Source organism: Anolis carolinensis, chromosome 3, assembly GCF_035594765.1.
Source record: "Anolis carolinensis isolate JA03-04 chromosome 3, rAnoCar3.1.pri, whole genome shotgun sequence".
Classification (NCBI taxonomy): Eukaryota; Metazoa; Chordata; class Lepidosauria; order Squamata; family Dactyloidae; genus Anolis; species Anolis carolinensis.
Window position 1 is genome coordinate 165,412,832 of NC_085843.1, and position 17,354 is coordinate 165,430,185.

The 17,354-nt window shown below is 38.9% G+C and overlaps 1 protein-coding gene across 1 annotated transcript in view; it reads left to right on the forward strand.

The window, feature by feature from the left end:
* rtkn2 (rhotekin 2) overlaps positions 1-11,107 on the forward strand; it is a 54,746-nt gene extending 43,639 nt beyond the window's left edge. Inside the window, exons 10-12 of the mRNA XM_008114759.2 lie at positions 5,341-5,506; positions 7,977-8,084; positions 10,419-11,107. Of these exons, the coding sequence (XP_008112966.2) occupies positions 5,341-5,506; positions 7,977-8,084; positions 10,419-10,972 (828 nt within the window). The 3' untranslated portion in view covers positions 10,973-11,107. The remainder of the gene's footprint in view (positions 1-5,340; positions 5,507-7,976; positions 8,085-10,418) is intronic.
* Positions 11,108-17,354: the final 6,247 nt, after the last annotated feature.

The following is a 17,354-nucleotide window of genomic DNA, read 5'->3' on the forward strand; positions in this document are numbered from 1 at the left end:
TCATAAATATATATATATATAGAGAGAGGGGGGGGGATAGTGCAAACTTTGGAAAAAGGGGTAGGGGTAACGGGAATAGGGGCATGGGCAGGGAAGTGCAGGGAAAAGTAGGGGGTAGGTTTGTACTTCCATTCTTCTTCTTTGCAGTACAATAATATGTTTTATAGTTCTTATTTATATTCAAATTTTGTATATCTTCGCCCCTTTTCTTCAATCTATTTTTGGGACCTTTCCTGCTTTCCATCTTTTGATTTTTTCAGTTTATTTTTCCTCTTTCTACTATATTTTCATGTATTCCTTGGGTTCGCCAGTTGGTCGCTGTTATAGGTCTACCTGTCTGTCTCTTCATTTAAAAAAATGTTAATTTGTCCATATCCATAAACTCCATCATTTTGTCTAACCATTGATCTTTTAATGGACATTTTTCTAGTTTCCAAAATCTAGCATAGACCATCCTTGCTGCCGTAGCCAAATACACAAACAGAATGTCTTTATTTGTGTCCAAATCCATTTCCTCATCTGTCATACTCAATAGGAGGTATTTTGGTTTCATTTGAATATTTATTTTTAGAATCCTTTGGCATGCCCCCTGAATCATTTTCCAATAGCTATTTAGCTTTTTACATGTGGTAGAACTAAAAATGATGGGCTTCTGAAAGAGCAGTCAAAAATGTGTTGACGGTATGGTAAATTGGGATGAGGATGTCTTTCCCTTTTGTGTTGGTCCGAGTCACTTCCAACCCACTTCCTTCCCCCTACTTATTGCAACAGGACAACAACCCTTAGTTCTTCCACCTTTTCCATCCCAACATGTATCTGATCTAGCCTCATATGCTCACTGTGGTTGCATAAGTCTGGTGAGGGCTGGTATTTCTTAACCAAACCAGATTTGAGCTCACTTCAATGTCCTGGCTAAAGTAGAATAATATTACCCAACATTGGCTGTCTTGGTCTGGCTTTCCTACATTTCCCTCCAGAATTAGCCAAAAGTCATGCCTCTACCCCCTTTGTACATTTAAATCTCCACCATCACAGTTAAGAGAGTAAGCGTGACACAAATATTTATTTATTTATTTTACAGTATTTATATTCTGCCCTTCTCACTCCGAAGGGGACTCAGAGTGGATTACAATGAACATATAAATGGCAAACATTTAATGCCATCAGACAAACAACATACAGTATAGACACACACAGAGGCAATTTTAACATTTCCAGCTTCATGAGGGTATGCTTGATTCCGGCCACAGGGGGAGCTGTTGCTTCATCATCCATGAGTGACACCGAGTGCTGTACTTCTTCATTCCTTTCCACATGCTGCTGGCAGTTTTATGGTGTTGTAAATTCGTTAAATTAGCCTCCCGCATAAAGCATACCTAAATTTCCTAGTTGACAGATGCAACTGTCTTTTGGGCTGCTTAGGTAAACAGCAAGCCGGGCTATTTAATGGTCAGGGGCTTAACCCGACCTAGACTTCGAACTCATGACCTCTCGGTCAGTAGTGATTTATTGCAGCTGGTTACTAGCCAGCTGCGCCACAGCCTGGCCCAGCTGGCTAGTATAATTTATAGTTTCTTCTTGGTACATGATGGCAAATGTGTGGTTCCTGTCACTGGAAGTAGCTGCACAAGAAACCACTGTCTTCCGTACTCCCAGAGTGGGATTTACTCTGTCTATAGGTGTAACTCTTTGCCTTAGAAGGGATAGAAGGACCTCAAATAGCTGGTCATGGCTTTCTTTGTGCTCTCCATAGTCCACATCTGGCCTTTCCTCACCTACCTTTTTACAATGAGATATGACAGATACGTGATGCACTTCCAGGAAAAAACAACAGAGGGAGTGCTGTAATAGTAGCACAGACAAGGAAAAAATAGGTTCTTAAAACAACATCATTCAGGCTCAAAGGAGTTGGCAAATAGAAATCCATTCAAGGTTCTCATTGCATACATTTTCTCGATTTGCCTAACATACACCAGTGTCACATCTGACGTGCTGTCCTCATGCTTCCTTTTTAAAAACTTGATAATGCAACAGTGACAGATGCAAGCTTAAGAACCATTGCTCTGATGAAAGGCAAGATCCAGAGGGTCTCTTGCTTGAGTGAAAAGTGCTTCTGAAATTATCTATTGATTTCTAACCTCTGCCTAATATTGTATGCTCCCTTTCTGGAGAGAACCCCAACTCACTGGAGTGGCTTTTCTGTTGGGACAATGCAGGAAGGATAAAAGGAGTCGTTGGATAAATGGAGTTCTGCTCTTATTTCTGTTTTTGATGTTGGCTGAGATCCTGCATATCATTGCTAGCTATATAAATGTATACATAGCTACAAATGACTTAGTGAATTGGCCCTCCACAAAACCTACCATAAACTCAAAGGAACCACTCTGAGGTATGGAAGATCTGCACTGTAGTCAGATGGAGTGTTTCAAAATGACGTGGCTTGCCTCTGAGCCAAGGTACAACAAGGACCATCACAAGGCTCAGGGACAGGAAGGGGCTGTCACGTCATCCTGAAGTGCTTCACCCAATTGTACTGCAGACCTCTGTCACTCTGATCACTTCTATAGAGTCAAATGTTATCTTCAGGGGTATAAACAACCCCATGATCATGAATGCATACCCTGTTTCCCCGAAAATAAGACATCCCCGAAAAATAAGACCTAGTAGAAGTTTTGCTGAATTGCTAAATATAAGGCCTCCCCCGAAAGTAAGACCTAGCAAAGTTTTTGTTTGGAAGTATGCCCAGCGCCTGTCAAACAGAACACCAGAGCATGCAGGATTGGTAAATGTACATACCAGTTGTACATGGAAATAATGGTAGTAACAAGAAATTCTTGATAGGGTTCAGAGTTTGTCTGGTTATGCTGGTTTGTGATGACAACTACTGTACAGTATATAATAAATGTTTGTTTGCTTTTTGTTCAACAATAAATGTGAATTCTTCTTCATGGAAAAATAAGACATCCCTTGAAAATAAGACCTAGCACATCTTTGTGAGCAAAAATTAATATAAGACACTGTCTTATTTTCGGGGAAACATGGTAGCATAACTAGATATGGAGTAGTTACAGATCCGTATTGCTAGGTTACAAATCTTAAATACAATGCAGGATGTAACCATTATTTTTTCTTCAGTTTTTTTTTTCCAAATTACATACTCACAACCGTTCCTAACTTCATGAGCATTAGGAAAAATTTTGGTTTGATTTAATGAAACTTCATTAGCATTATTAACTGTCAAACTTGGACACACTGTGTGCCAGAGCTTTCCAAACGGTGTGCCGCAACATGTTAGTGTGTCAGCTTCAGTGTGTAGGTATGTTGCACAAAATAACAAAAATCTTGGAAATGTACGTGATTATCTTACAATTCATATATTTTTTTAAAAGTACAGTAGAGTCTCACTTATCCAACATAAACGGGCCGGCAGAATGTTGGATAAGCGAATATGTTGGATAATAAGGAGGGATTAAGGAAAAGCCTATTAAACATCAAATTAGATTATGATTTTACAAATTAAGCACCAAAACATTATGTTTAACAACACATTTGACAGGAAAAGTAGTTCAATATGCAGAAATGCTATGTAGTAATTACTGTATTTACGAATTTAGTACCAAAACATCACAATGTATTGAAAACATTGACTACAAAAACATTGACTACTAAAAGGCAGACTGCGTTGGATAATCCAGAACGTTGGATAAGTGAATGTTGGATAAGTGAGACTACTGTATTAATGAAAGGTTTTTCTGAGATAGTGTATTCTCATACATTTTGTTAATGCAATTTATTGTATGCATGTGTCTGCATCTCTTATAAAGGGTTGGTTTAACCTCTGGTTTGCTAATAAAACTGAATTACTGTGTCGTAAAATGACACATGTCTGAAAAGTGGGATACCAGCATGAAATGTTTGGACAGCCCTGCTGTAGGCTGCCACCTGCCTTCTTATGAGCTGTTTTTCATAGCAGATGTGACCATTGAACCTTATCATTTGCAGCATATTGTTTGTTAGACTTTCTCTTTTTCTATCGGATTGTGTGGCAGGGGTTCCAGAAAGTTGACACAAATGTAATTAATGGAGCACAGCCAGGATAAGAGAATACAGTGTCTCCTTTTCCCCCCAGGGGTGGATCCTGGCCCCATCCACTGCTACTTTCTTTCTTTCATATTTTGCAGGTTGCTCTTCTGAACAAGATGAAATGGATATCCGTGTTGTTAAAATGTAAAGTAAAGTAGTTGGGTACAAGAAGCGGGGCCATGGTGGTGCAATGGGTTAAACCCTTGTGCCGCTGAACTGCTGACCTGAAGGTTGGCAGTTCGAATCTGCGAGACAGGGTGAGCTCCCATCTGTCAGCCCTAGCTCCTTGCCAATCTAGCAGTTTGAAAACATGCAAATGTGGGTAGATAAATAGATACTGCTTGGGTGAGAAAAGGCAAAGAGATGCTCCAAGCAGTCTTGCTGGCCACATGGCCAGGAGGTGATAACGCAGGCTCCTTAGCTTGAAAATACAGAAAAAGCACCTCCCCGGAGCCAGAGATGAACACCACCTCCAGAAGCTGGAAAGGGAAAGCAGAAGCCCTTGCCTTGTTTGTGTTTGTATGTCTCATTGTATTTGACTGTAAAGGCATTGAATGTTTGCCTATGTAAATGCTGTAATCCGCTCTGAGTCCCCTAGGAGAGAAGGGAGGAATATAAATATAGTGTATTAGTATTATTGACACAAAGACATAGTATGACACAGCAAACGAGATATATATGCTGATTTCGTATCACAAAAATCACAAGTCGAACACTTCCCAAGTGTTTAGGACTGTGATGTATTTTCAGATAATGTGTGCAGATCCCAGTAAGGTGGCCTTTTGCAGCTGACAGATCATAATTTTGTCAATCTATTGTTTCCAATAGATGATGATGATGATTATTGATTATTATTATTGTTATCATTATTGGGTTTTTAACGTTGATTTTTAAATTGGTTTTGTAGTTTCAATGTCTTTAAATGCAATATTTTGTCTAATCTTTTGACTATGGGGTTTTTAGCATAGCTCCATTTTCTGAAGTAGAAACAGGAGTCCTTCTGAGAGGAGTACTGTTTTTGTGTTGCACTGAGTATGTTCAATATGTGCCTACTGCAAAGGAGAGCTAGTTTATTTTAGTTCTACTTCTGTAAAACAGACCTAATCACAGAGAAGGTTATCTTCGAAATAGAAATCTTTTGACTGAATAATAGCCCAGTTGACTACTATCATTTTTCTAGTTGATTAAACTTGTGCTTCTGCGTGTTGGAGGTCAGCTTTATTATTTCATTCATTCTGTGTTTTATATAACATCTAGGAAACGAGAATTCGTGCTGTGGATAAAGACACTCAGAAAAGAAACAATAACTTTTCTGTTATCAACCCTGAGGCTGGTAAGGCTGTGACTCAGATTTTTGCAGTTGAAAGCCGGGAAGACCTTTATAAGTGGATGGAAGCGTTCTGGCAGCACTTCTATGATTTTAGTAAGTAGCTTTGTCTTCTTTTGTACCAGGGCGCCTATATAAGTTCAAACAATGCACTGAACATTTTGAACTGGCATTGCATAACAGTACTGTCGTTTGAGAGGAGGGGGGAAAGAAAACTCTCCTTTTCAGCACACAGTCAGATATGTTCTGCAGAGGAAGAGCAGGAAATCTTTTAAATGCCATAATCTGATCCTTCTCTGTTTTATATTCTCGATGCTGTGGAATCTCAGGGAAAAAAATCTATTGGAATTCTAAGCACTTTGTAATAGCAGTAGTGAGTATATGTCAGATTTTTTAAAATTTATTTTGCAAACAAATCTCAACCAGCTAAGCACGGTCACTGGTGATATTGCAGTGCCCTCCTTCTACTGCAGTCATTTGTTATTAAGTTAATGGAAGTTTATGTCAAGGTGAAATCTCAGAATAATAGCACTAAGGTAGATATAACTCATGAAGATGCAGCTTGATCATGCTGTGAGCATTGTTGAGCTAAATCCTATATTTGAAATCTGAGAAATCTGAGCTGGTTTTGCCCCTGCAGATGTTATCTATACACATAATAACAGTGAAAAATGTGTATGTGTGTATGTGGCGGAGGTGTCCATTTACAGAGATGGCCTCCCGCCTCCACAAACAGCTATATTTCCCACTGAGCAGGAGACACCTATGGCCCTCCCTCCACTAACATGCAGGTTATAGTGAGTGCCATGAACATGCAGCCCAAATCCTGCCAGTGTCCTCCACAAACATCATTCTGCCCCCACCCAAGTGAAGGCTTTCATGCAGGGGAAATTTCATCCTAGATGTTCAGTTTTTCCTCCAGAATGGACATCCCAGGGTTCCTTAATTTGCATGATCCTACCCACTCCCTCTACCGTAACCTTTTCCTACCCTTTCCTATGGCACAGAGTTAACAGAGGAATTGATCAGAAACTGAACGAGAGGTTTGGGGAGAATTCAAGTGTTGTACTTGACTCACATTAAGAGAGCACTGTTAACCCAACCAATGATGGATCTGGACCAAACTTGCCACGAATAATGGGACTTGCAGTACATTTACTGATACTGTGACCCCCACCAACCATGGACTGGGACCAAACTCGGCACAGAGAAGCCCCATGACCAACTGAACATACTGCAGGGGTTAGTGGGAATGGACCTTGATTTTGGGAATTATAGTTCACCGGCATCCAGAAAGCAGTGAACCCAGCTGACATCAGATCTGGACCACACTTAGCACACAGACCCAACATGGCCAACTGTGCATACAGGCCTGGTTTGGGGGCAATTGACCTTGGATTTGGGAGTTATAGTTCACCCTTATCCAGAGAGCCCTGAACCCAGCTGATGACAGAGCTGGACTAAACTTGGCACACAGACCCAACATGGCCAACTGCAAATACTGGCAGAGTTTGGGGGTGATTGCCCTGGGAATCTGGGAGTTGTAGTTCACCCTTATCCAGACAGCACTGAACCCAGCCAACGACGGATCTGGACCTAACTTCAGTGATATTACCTAACATCCCAAAACAAAAACAATGCTTTTGTTTACAATAATCCAGACAGTGCAGGGTCCCCAAACTAGTAGATGTATAATACTTGCTGGTGACATTATGGCACTATTGAGCATCCAGTAATAGATCAACTAAGCCATCAACAGAAGTCATAAACATTGATATACAGTGGAAGCTCTACTTAAGAATGCCCTAACGTTTTGAGTTAAGAGATGTTGCTTGGCCCGGGTTTCACTTTGACATAAGAACAGCATTTTGAGTTAAGAGCTAGCGCCAGGGGGAGTGCTAGTGCGAGAGTACAGGGCTTTAGGGCATCAGTAGAGCAGACCTTGTGCCTTATGCCTTGTGTTCCTGCCTCCTATGGGAGATTGTTGTCTGCTTTGCTCTGGTCCGCTTTGAGGAACTTTGGGTTAGTTGATTTTGTGTGGTTTTTATTCCTGGTATGTTTGGCTTCATGAAGGGAGAGAGAGAGAGAGAAAGAGAGAGAGAGAGAGAGAGAGAGAGAGAGAGAACAAGAGAGGGAGGGAGGCTGGAATGAGTACAGTATGAAGAAAATCATGCTTCTGCCTCTTCACTTTTTGCTTCCTTGCCACAACGTTATGCTTCTACCATTTCATGCGAATGTGCATTTATACTTTATTTGTTATTTATAGAGTACATTTTCTTATTTAAAAACACGTAACAAAAAACCGCTTGGGTGGGTTGGAGGACCTGAATAGGTCAGAACGGGTTAATAGCATTTCAGTGGGAAAATTTGCTTTGCGATAAAAGCATTTTTAGTTAATAGCTTGCTCACAGAACAAATTAAACTCTTAAGTCAAGGTATCACTTTACAGTATTTATGAAACAACTGGCTGTTTGGGGGCAGTAATTATTTTAACTGAATATCAATTTAATTTAATTTTCTTTTTTAGTAATCATATTTTGAGTTCCACTTTCTGATTTCCTTTCAGGTCAGTGGAAACAGTGTTGTGAAGAGTTCATGAAAATTGAGATTATGTCACCACGGAAACCACCGTTATTCTTGGCAAAAGAGGCCACTTTGGTTTACCAAGACATGAGTAAGTTGGTGATATGAATATTGGAAGCAACACTGAATGCAATTTATTTATTCATGTATTTATTTACTTACTTACTATATTTATACCCTGCTCTTCTCACCCCGAAGGGGACTCAGAGCCGCTATTTCAGAAGAAGCAGCAGTGTCTTTGATTTTGCATAACACATTATTTTCAATTGTACTTTTGTGAAATAGAGGCTTTCACTTCCTGGGTATTATAGGGAATACATTTCTCTTCCTTGGTATTTACAGAGAAATAATTTTAAATATGGATTGCAAATATCTTTTGATCATAGTGGCTATGAAATATAACCAGCAACTGCTGGAAATTCAGGAGTGTCTGGGTTTTTGGGCAATAATCTGAAGAGAAGTAGCCGAGTTGATATAATGAAAATACTAAAAGATCTTATGTATGTAAGATGTTATTTTTTTTTCATGGCAAGGAAGGAGTTAAAATGCATATGTAGCAATACTCACATGGTGGAATTTTTCTAGGAGCATAACATTTCAGTGGGCAAGCTTCTCTTTCCTTCCATCATTGCTTTCATAAATTCTCCACCTTATTTGAAAATAAAGAAATCCTGCCTAAGAACAATTGGTTTATTGGAGAGGAATATTATTTTAACCTAATGAGCAGATCAGCTACTGATCTTATTTAGCATTATTTTTGGTTATGACTGACATTTTCAATCTGGCAAACCTCTGCTTGCTTGAGAAGTCTTTCACAAAAGGTCTCGACAGCCTGGCTGAATTGGGAATGTTGGTCAATCTGATGAGTAGCACTCCCTAGGACAGTGGTTCTCAACCTGTGGGTCCCCAGATGTTTTGGCCTTCATCTCCCAGAAATCCTAAAATCTGGTAAACTGGCTGGGATTTCTGGGAGTTGTAGGCCAAAACACATGGGGACCCACAGGTTGAGAACCACTGCTCTCTAGTATGCATTGAGTCACAGGATTTTGAACAGGAAGGAGACACTTCCATCCAAAATTCCCACTGCAGAGATAGGTTGACTTCAGTGTTGTATTGGCTTACTAAAACCCAGCATCTACCAATCAGTGTTTAATGCACTGCTTCTTAAACTGTGTTTCTCACCCCCAAATGTGGTCCACTTGGCTCAATGTTGAAGTCCCAATTTTTTGGCTGTTTTAGACATTTACACAAATTTGTTGTGCAGTGTTTACACTAGAGTGACATCAGAAGATGCTTTAGCTGTACTTCATAAAAAGGCCTGTTCAGCAAGCCTTACAAATGCTGATTTGTTTTCAGTAAATGTTTAATTTTATAGACATTTTATATACAGTAGATTCTCACTTATCCAACACTCGCTTATCCAACGTTCTGGATTACCCAACACATTTTTGTAGTCAATGTTTTCAATACATCGTGATATTTTGGTGCTAAATTCGTAAATACAGTAATTACTACATAGCATTACTGCGTATTGAACTACTTTTTCTGCCAAATTTGTTGTATAACCTGATGTTTTGGTGCTTAATTTGTAAAATCAACCTAATTTGATGTTTAATAGGCTTTTCCTTAATGCCTCCTTATTATCCAACATATTCACTTATCCAACATTCTGCCGGCCCATTTATGTTGGATAAGTGAGACTCTACTGTACCTATATACCTGGGGTCATGTACAAAATTTGAGTGGACAAAGTTTTTAAAGCTCTGCTTTAGTGGAACATAATAGTTGCTTATGAAGCCCAGCCACTTTTTTAGATGTTTCCTCTGGAGTTCAAAAAAGTACTCTGTTAATGATTCTGGGAGTCCAGGAGTATGGTACTGTTTGAGTTGTGTTTGAAGTGGTCTAAATGTGTATCAACAGTCACATATAGACTGTGAAAGCATTGCTTAAATACCGTATTGCATTTTTAAAAAGAATCTGACTAGTCATGGATGGTCATCAAACTGAAAAATAAAAAACTTCTTGACCGGTATTGGCATTCAATAGAATCCATCCTTCTCCCCGGTGAGGATGCAGAAGGCATTAAAATTTAATGAACAGCTACAATAGATTAACCTCCTGCTGTTGGATTTACAAGGTAAACTATCCCACCTTTAAAAAGCAAGCTGTACGCTGGGCAGTAAAAAAGATAATTACCTGCATCCATAGTCTTATGATGTGCATTTCCTTGCTCAGTTTGCTGTGGTGTAATTCTTGTGCAATAGTCGAAGAATTTGTACTACTATATCTAAATCTCAGGTTCATAAGGGAAATGTGTGCATTGTTTGAACCATTGCTTAGATAATAAAGTTTAAAGACTGTGGTTATCATTGTAGCTAAGTAATAATCTAATCAGGGTTTTGTGTTGTCTTTTGAAATATGACAGGCATTGATTCTCCCATAAAACACGAGGCATTAATTGACACAGTGCAGAGGAAAAGTGAGGAAACCAATAGAGCTTTGGTGTTTGGCCAAGAAGAAAAGTATGCATCTCCTTCCTGGGCTGCCATGTTTGATGGTTCTCATCACATGTTAGTGCAGAAAAGCACGCCTCCGGAAGCAAATGTGGGGGCTGTAAACGTGAATGAGGGGAAAGGCAAAAAAAGAAGAGCACCCCCTCCGCCCTCTGACAAGCTGCCAGATGCTTTGAAAGCTCAGGTGTCAGATCGAGGTAGCAAGGAAAACATCTGGAATTGTTCTCCTGTGACACGCAGGACCTGCTCTTCCGATTCCAGCTCATCTGCTGTGCTTCATTATAAGCAACCATTTGCAATATCTCCCAAACCAACTTCTTGTCAGAAAGGTACCTTCACTGATGATGAAAACCCTGTTCTCTCAGCCACTAAGGTTCTCTGTGATGATAAACCTATTCCTGCTCCTAGGAAGAAATCACTGAAAGAGAAGCTGGATCCCAGATCCCGTTTGCAATCACTGGTTTAGCTTGGTCCTGCTCAGAATGAGGAAGAGAAAATTCATTAGTTGTGTTTACAATTGTATCATGGAACAAACAAAGTCTTTCAGCTGCATGTATTTGTAATATATCTTTCAACATACAATCAAAGACTTCATAATGGATATCCACTCCTACTGTCAAAAACTCTGCTCTGCTTGTCATTGTCAATACTGTGAACAGATTCTTTAACAAAGATACTCATCAGTAACTTTTAAAAAGGCAATGCTCTGTTAAGTTTGCATGATCTTTTGTAAGATATACTTAAAATTCCTTGGGTTGGTGGAGGGTTGTCTTATAAAAGTCAAGAGGACCCATTGTTTTCTAATCCAGCGTATTTGTGTTTTCATTCTCCTGGAATGAATTTACATTAATATAAAAAGGCAAACGCTCTGGGCCTGCTTGGTTGTGGTCCCTTTAGTTCTTCTATTCTTGCCACTTTCTTTAGCCCTTGCCTTCTCTACTCTTGACTCAAAGGTACGAAGCTAGAGACGGCAGGGCATTCTGTGAACTGGGCATTGTCAAAATGAGTTTTGAGAAGGTTGCTGAGGATCCTGTTAAAAAACCTCCTGTCCGTTTTGAAGGGAACAGGGGTTTTTGTTTTGGTTTGTTTTTGTTTGTTTTTTGTTTTTGTTTTTTGCTTTTCATGATGTCCGTGGCACTTTATTTTACGGCTCTATGGTTTACTTGCCACTTTGAATTCCATAGCTGACTTTTATTCATGGGATACATTGAACTAACTCTAGTTTTGAACCCCAGTTAGAATAGACAACGGGACAGTGGGAACTTGTAAGTCATCATTTAATGTCAGTTGTGTTGATATAATGGCTCTGTTCTAATTGAGAATAACAATCAGGTTAAGCCATTATTTATGTTCCCATTATAACATTTCAACAAAAAATGTGAATATTACTTTCTGTGATTTGATTGGTGCAGACAAATGGCCATGGGACTGCCTCCCCCCTTCTTAAATATTAGCACCTGAATTTAATTCTTAAGTTATCACAAAGTGTGAGAATAAGTTACTTCTTTTATCTTCTTTTATCTACAATATTGATGGACTCTAGATGAACTGTTTACACAATCAGCTGTGGAAAATCAAACATATATTCATTAGTATCCTTGGGAAATTCTGTACTACAAGCAGAAACAAAATGTAGAAAAGAATTGGCAGCTGACTACTATTTTATTTAGTTATAATGAATCTTAAATATGGGTGATGATGTAGATTTATTGAATGGGTTGATATAGTATTGGAATAATATTTAATCAGGTGCAGTTTTAGCCTGTGTGTTTGTTTCTTATGTCGTGAAGTTTTGTGTACGTGATACACCTCAGAGTATCTCTGGTCTCATGTTCACCTGTTGTTTTCTTTAGACATTCTCAGAGAGACAGAATAAAGATAATGTAGCAGAGGGTTAGTATGACATTAATGCTGTCTAATCCCTTAATGAGTATAGTAGAATCCTTTTAATTGGCATATTCCTGCTAGCAGTGGGGAGTGCCAATTAAGCAATCTTCTCAATTTTAAGACTCTCAGGAATATGCTGAGCGTATTGATATCTGCTTTTATTCCATGCCTTGAACTACAGATTAGCTGTGTGCCATGCATTCCAAATTCCTATGCTTTTATTTGATTAGCAAGCTGCAATAGCACAGTGAAGCTCCATTAAATATGTCCACAGAGGGAACCTTGCTTTAGCAAATTCAGTTCTAAAGCTTTGGCAACTGTGACTGATCTTGCAAGGCAGCTCTTAGCCACAGTTTATTCTCTAACGTTAATTACATTCGGGGGAATTTTAAATCCTCATTCTCCAACTATTGTATTTTCCCATCTAGTGGTGGCGGTAATATTTATCTGCAGTGCTTTGTACAGACATAGTACAGAATTCTGAGGTAGAGCAAAAATACCTTTACTTGTTTCTGTTTGCCATGATGTCAAAACACAGCTTAATAGGTTTTTTTAAAAAAATCAAACAAATCTGCCGAATGTTTCCTATTGTCTCGTTTACACGCATGTTGATTCCCAGATACTTCAGCAATGAAGTGGCAAGTCAGCATGGGGGATTCTGGGAGATATGGTTCTTAAAAGTAACTTTTCCAAACTCTGGTCTCAATTTTATAGTTACAGAATAGCCTGATATCATGTGGCACAGAATATTGGAAGTTGTGATTCCACAAGGGAAACTTGTAAAATGTTAAAGGTTTAGAGCAAGCAAGAGGCTCTGTGGATTTTTGACTTTCACCAAGGGCTAAAATTACTTGAGGTTTACACAGACTGCATGTATACAAGACAGAAAGTACAATATAAAGTGCCTAGAGGGTTACTCTGTTCCATCTGCCCGTCATAACCTTGGAAGTTGTCCGAGTGGTTCTTCTTTTCCTTGTCTGAACTTTCAATGCTAGCATAGAACTTACCTGTTAAGGAAATGACTTGTAGGATTGTGGGTGAGGAAGACAAGCTCTAAAAGCATACTTCTACACCCATTTAGATATTTGATGCAGCAGGTACCATGCATAGTCTGATTCATAAGTGCTGTAGAGTTTAAATGGTAACAATACTGGATATACATCTCTTGTTCCCCAGTTCTGTCATAAAAGGGAAAATGGGATATATGTTCCAATCTATGCCATCTATATCCAGGCATGGATTTTCTTTAGAGATGGACGTGATATTAATTTAGTTCATAGTTTAATATGATCCAACCTAATTTGCACTTCCCAAATGCTGTGACACAATAGTGTGTGCCCCCCCCCCAAATATTGGCCTAATCCTTGTCGTGCACTTGATTTTGAATGCATATCAAAATGCAACCAGTAAGAAGGAAAAAAAGCTTATATTAGGAGAAACGGCCTGCCAAAATTCATATATTAGGGGAAATTGCCTACAAAAATGATACATTTTCTTGTAGATGAACATGTAAATCATTTTATGCAGTTTTTGAAAAATCACAGGAGCAATAGAACACAATGGATTTGTACTTAAAGAAATTGCTAATATTACAGAAAGTAGATAGGTAGTAATCCAACTTCGCTTTTCATATCACATCTATATCCCAGGATAGAATCAGGAATTAAAGTTGCAACACCGGGTGGGAGCATCATACTTATGATTGCTTTTAAGCATATCCCAGATCAGACATGCTATCCCTGTGGAAAGGGGCATATGGAGTCCATGTGTGCTGAGACTTACTATATTGAGTTCTCTTTCTGGTAAGGAACAGTCCCTACTAAGAAAGCCGTTTATATAGCAACTTTCTCATCGACTTCAGTAGGAGAAAAGCATTAGTAGATGACTGAGGGAACTCTTTGGGTTCCAGATGTTTTAGACTACAACACACCCAGTTGGGTTCCTTGGACCATCCTAGGAATTGTAGACTAAAGCATCCAAAGAACCAAAGGTGTCCCACTCTGTGTGTGTACTTGGATTGCTTTCCTTATCAGAAATGCAATAAGTCTGCTTGTTTGAAGCAAATAGCCATGCTTACTCTCAGCTCTGAATGGGAAAAGATTGCCAAGTAATTTTCCCATCATTGGGAAAGTCAAGCTTCCATTGCACTTAGCCTGCAATAATATAACCTGACAAGCTGGGGGCAGGTCCCTTTGACTTCCATGGGTTCTACTTCTGACATGCATGTGACCACAGTGTTTTTCTTTAAGATTGTGAGAGAAAACAGCCATGTCCATCTTTCAGAATAGATTTATGTTTCTATGCTTTATTCTGTGTCTGTTAGTCCCTAATGTGCTAGATAAGATTAAGAATGTTCTTCTCTGGGTTCTGTCTTGAGAACCATGTGTACGCCACTGTTGTCTCCATTTCATTTTTGAGGAAGAAATGCTTGAAAGATCCATACAATCTTTCTGTTGTGGTGAGAGGGCTAAGGTTCAATAATGGTTATAAAAGGCAGGAGGTGGATTTTTATTTTATTTATTTTATTTTATTTATTTTTATTTGCACGATTGGTATGAAACGGTTCTTTTGATAGCATGGAAACCTACCTCGATACATTTTGTTGTAGTTGGACTCTTAAAAAGATACAGTGAGCCCTCCAGATCTGTGATGTCCACTGACTATATATTGTCACACCTCATGTTATGAAATAGCCATGATATAAACACTGACACACTGAAGTGTGTACGTTCACGTTGCTGCCATTTAATATGGAGTGTGATTATTTGTATTTTGCTCATATCCTCGTTGGATTACCAGAACTTAGCCCACATAGATATGGCAGGCCCACAGTACTTATCAAAGACTCAATCAAAATCGATATCATTTTTGTTGCCTTCTTTTTTATGGCCTAGCAAGATTATCTCATCTACATTGCCACTTCTTGTTGTTTTTCCAGAATATCAATGTCTTTGATGCTAAACTGGCTCTAGCAGAGGCCCATCATTATTACCAGTAGCTCAGATTTTATCTCTCTTCTATGCAGCCAGGATGGGACTATGAACCCCATCACATTGAGGTCACAATTATAGGTGAGAGCTGGGGGGATTTGCCATGGATCGTGGTGAATTCAACAGGGGGTGTGGAGATCTCTGTACTGCTCTTCACCTCATCCCACGAGGGAGAAGCGTTGCCACATCTCTCCCGTTCTGCTGGAAGTAGACTGACATCATGTGATGGGATCTGGCAGGTTCCATGCCTGAAATGAGGTCGAATTGTCCCAAGATGGGAAATTTTGCCCGTGTGATGAAGTCGGCAGAATGTGTGTTGGACAGATTGCTAGATTCAAATCATTTTCGATCATGGCTATCTCTAGGTGGCTTGAGATATGCCACACTTTCTCAGCTTAGCTTCTCTAGGCTGTTGTGAGTATACAATGAGTTGTTTACCCCCTTAGAGCACTGTAAGCTCATTGGAGAAAGAGTGGAGTAAAAAATTATGATCGATAGTATTACTGGCTAAAAAAAGTCTATCATAATGAATCAGAAGGTTCTAGATTTTCCCTTTCAACTGAACCTTTGAGAGATAATTTATGAATGCATGTGCATTGCTCACAATCTCATCCTGCACTCTTGGCTTATCGCTTGGGGACAGCTGAACATGCAAATTGCCTCTGTTGAAAAAATGTTGTGAGCTGAATGCTTTCTTTGGAGGTGGGGGAGTTAGCATGGGTGACACTTGAGATGAATGAGCGCCTTTGGACTCCCTTATTGTAAGCATCCATAAAAGAAAGGCAGGGGAAATAACTTTAATTATGGAGTGGTGGAGGGCTTCCTGTGTCCTGCCAAAAATGTGTAAGAAATAAAATAGTATCTAGTTACTTCCTGCTAGAAAGTGTAATTAATATCATGGATACGCTGTTTTAAGTTTTCATGATTTTGGTGGAAATTATATTTGTAGAGGGTTTTTAAAAAAACCTTTAGTTTGTTTACATTTTTAAAATTCTGTTGAAGGTTAATACATTTCCATTTATTATTAACATGCAGTGAGTATATTTCTGCTTGAAATGCCTGTTGTCAACCTAGCAGATTTTGGGTTTGCTGCTAAAATGTGTATTGTTATTATTCTGAGGTACGTTAAAAAAGGGATTTCTAACATCTGGTTAAACTTAAACATTGTATGATGTGCATGTTAATATGCTATTAAACAATTACAAAAACAAAAAATGTTGCTTTATTTGTCTGCCAGAAGAAGGGAACGTGGAAATTTGAAATGGTGATCTTTTCTAAGAACAACTATAATTGGCAAAGCAAGGGTCTTTTTTTAAATTCTAAAACACTCCAGCCTTTCCAATTAATACAGTTGGCCCAGTAAAATCTATCATTTTGGCTTTTATGTGTGTTCTAGAAGTACATTTTTAGAATTATAAAACAAGCCTCTCTGACCTTTATGAAATAAAACAACTATTTTGAGTTTGGCTAATTTCTTAAGCTGTACAATCTGCCAAGTTGGATCCCCTGGGCTAGAAATGAAAAATAAACAGTACGTTGGCCTCACTTTAACAACAACGCAGAGATAAAGCTATCCAGTAGTGAATGTTAATTACAATCCTAATAGTCTGACTATAGCCCATTATGGTGCTTAAAAAGGGAAATATTCATAAAAGTAATTGGAGAGATTATATAAACTGACATTCATCTCACTTTAACATACTCCAGTGAACACAGTATTTTCTGGCTGTTCTGTTGTTTTCTAAATTCTCCAAGGTGTACAAAGAGACACTGAACAAATATGCCATTAGGGTAATTTAGCCAGAGGTTTTACAATTTTTGTCTTGCCAATTTGGAGTTGCTAAAATTAAATTATTAAGTGATCTGACCCCCTCCCTCCCTCCCTCCCTCCCTCCCTTTCTTCTTTCACTTCTATTGATATATATGGATTTCTCTCTGAAAGTAATAGATTTGTGTCAAGAAAATTCTTGC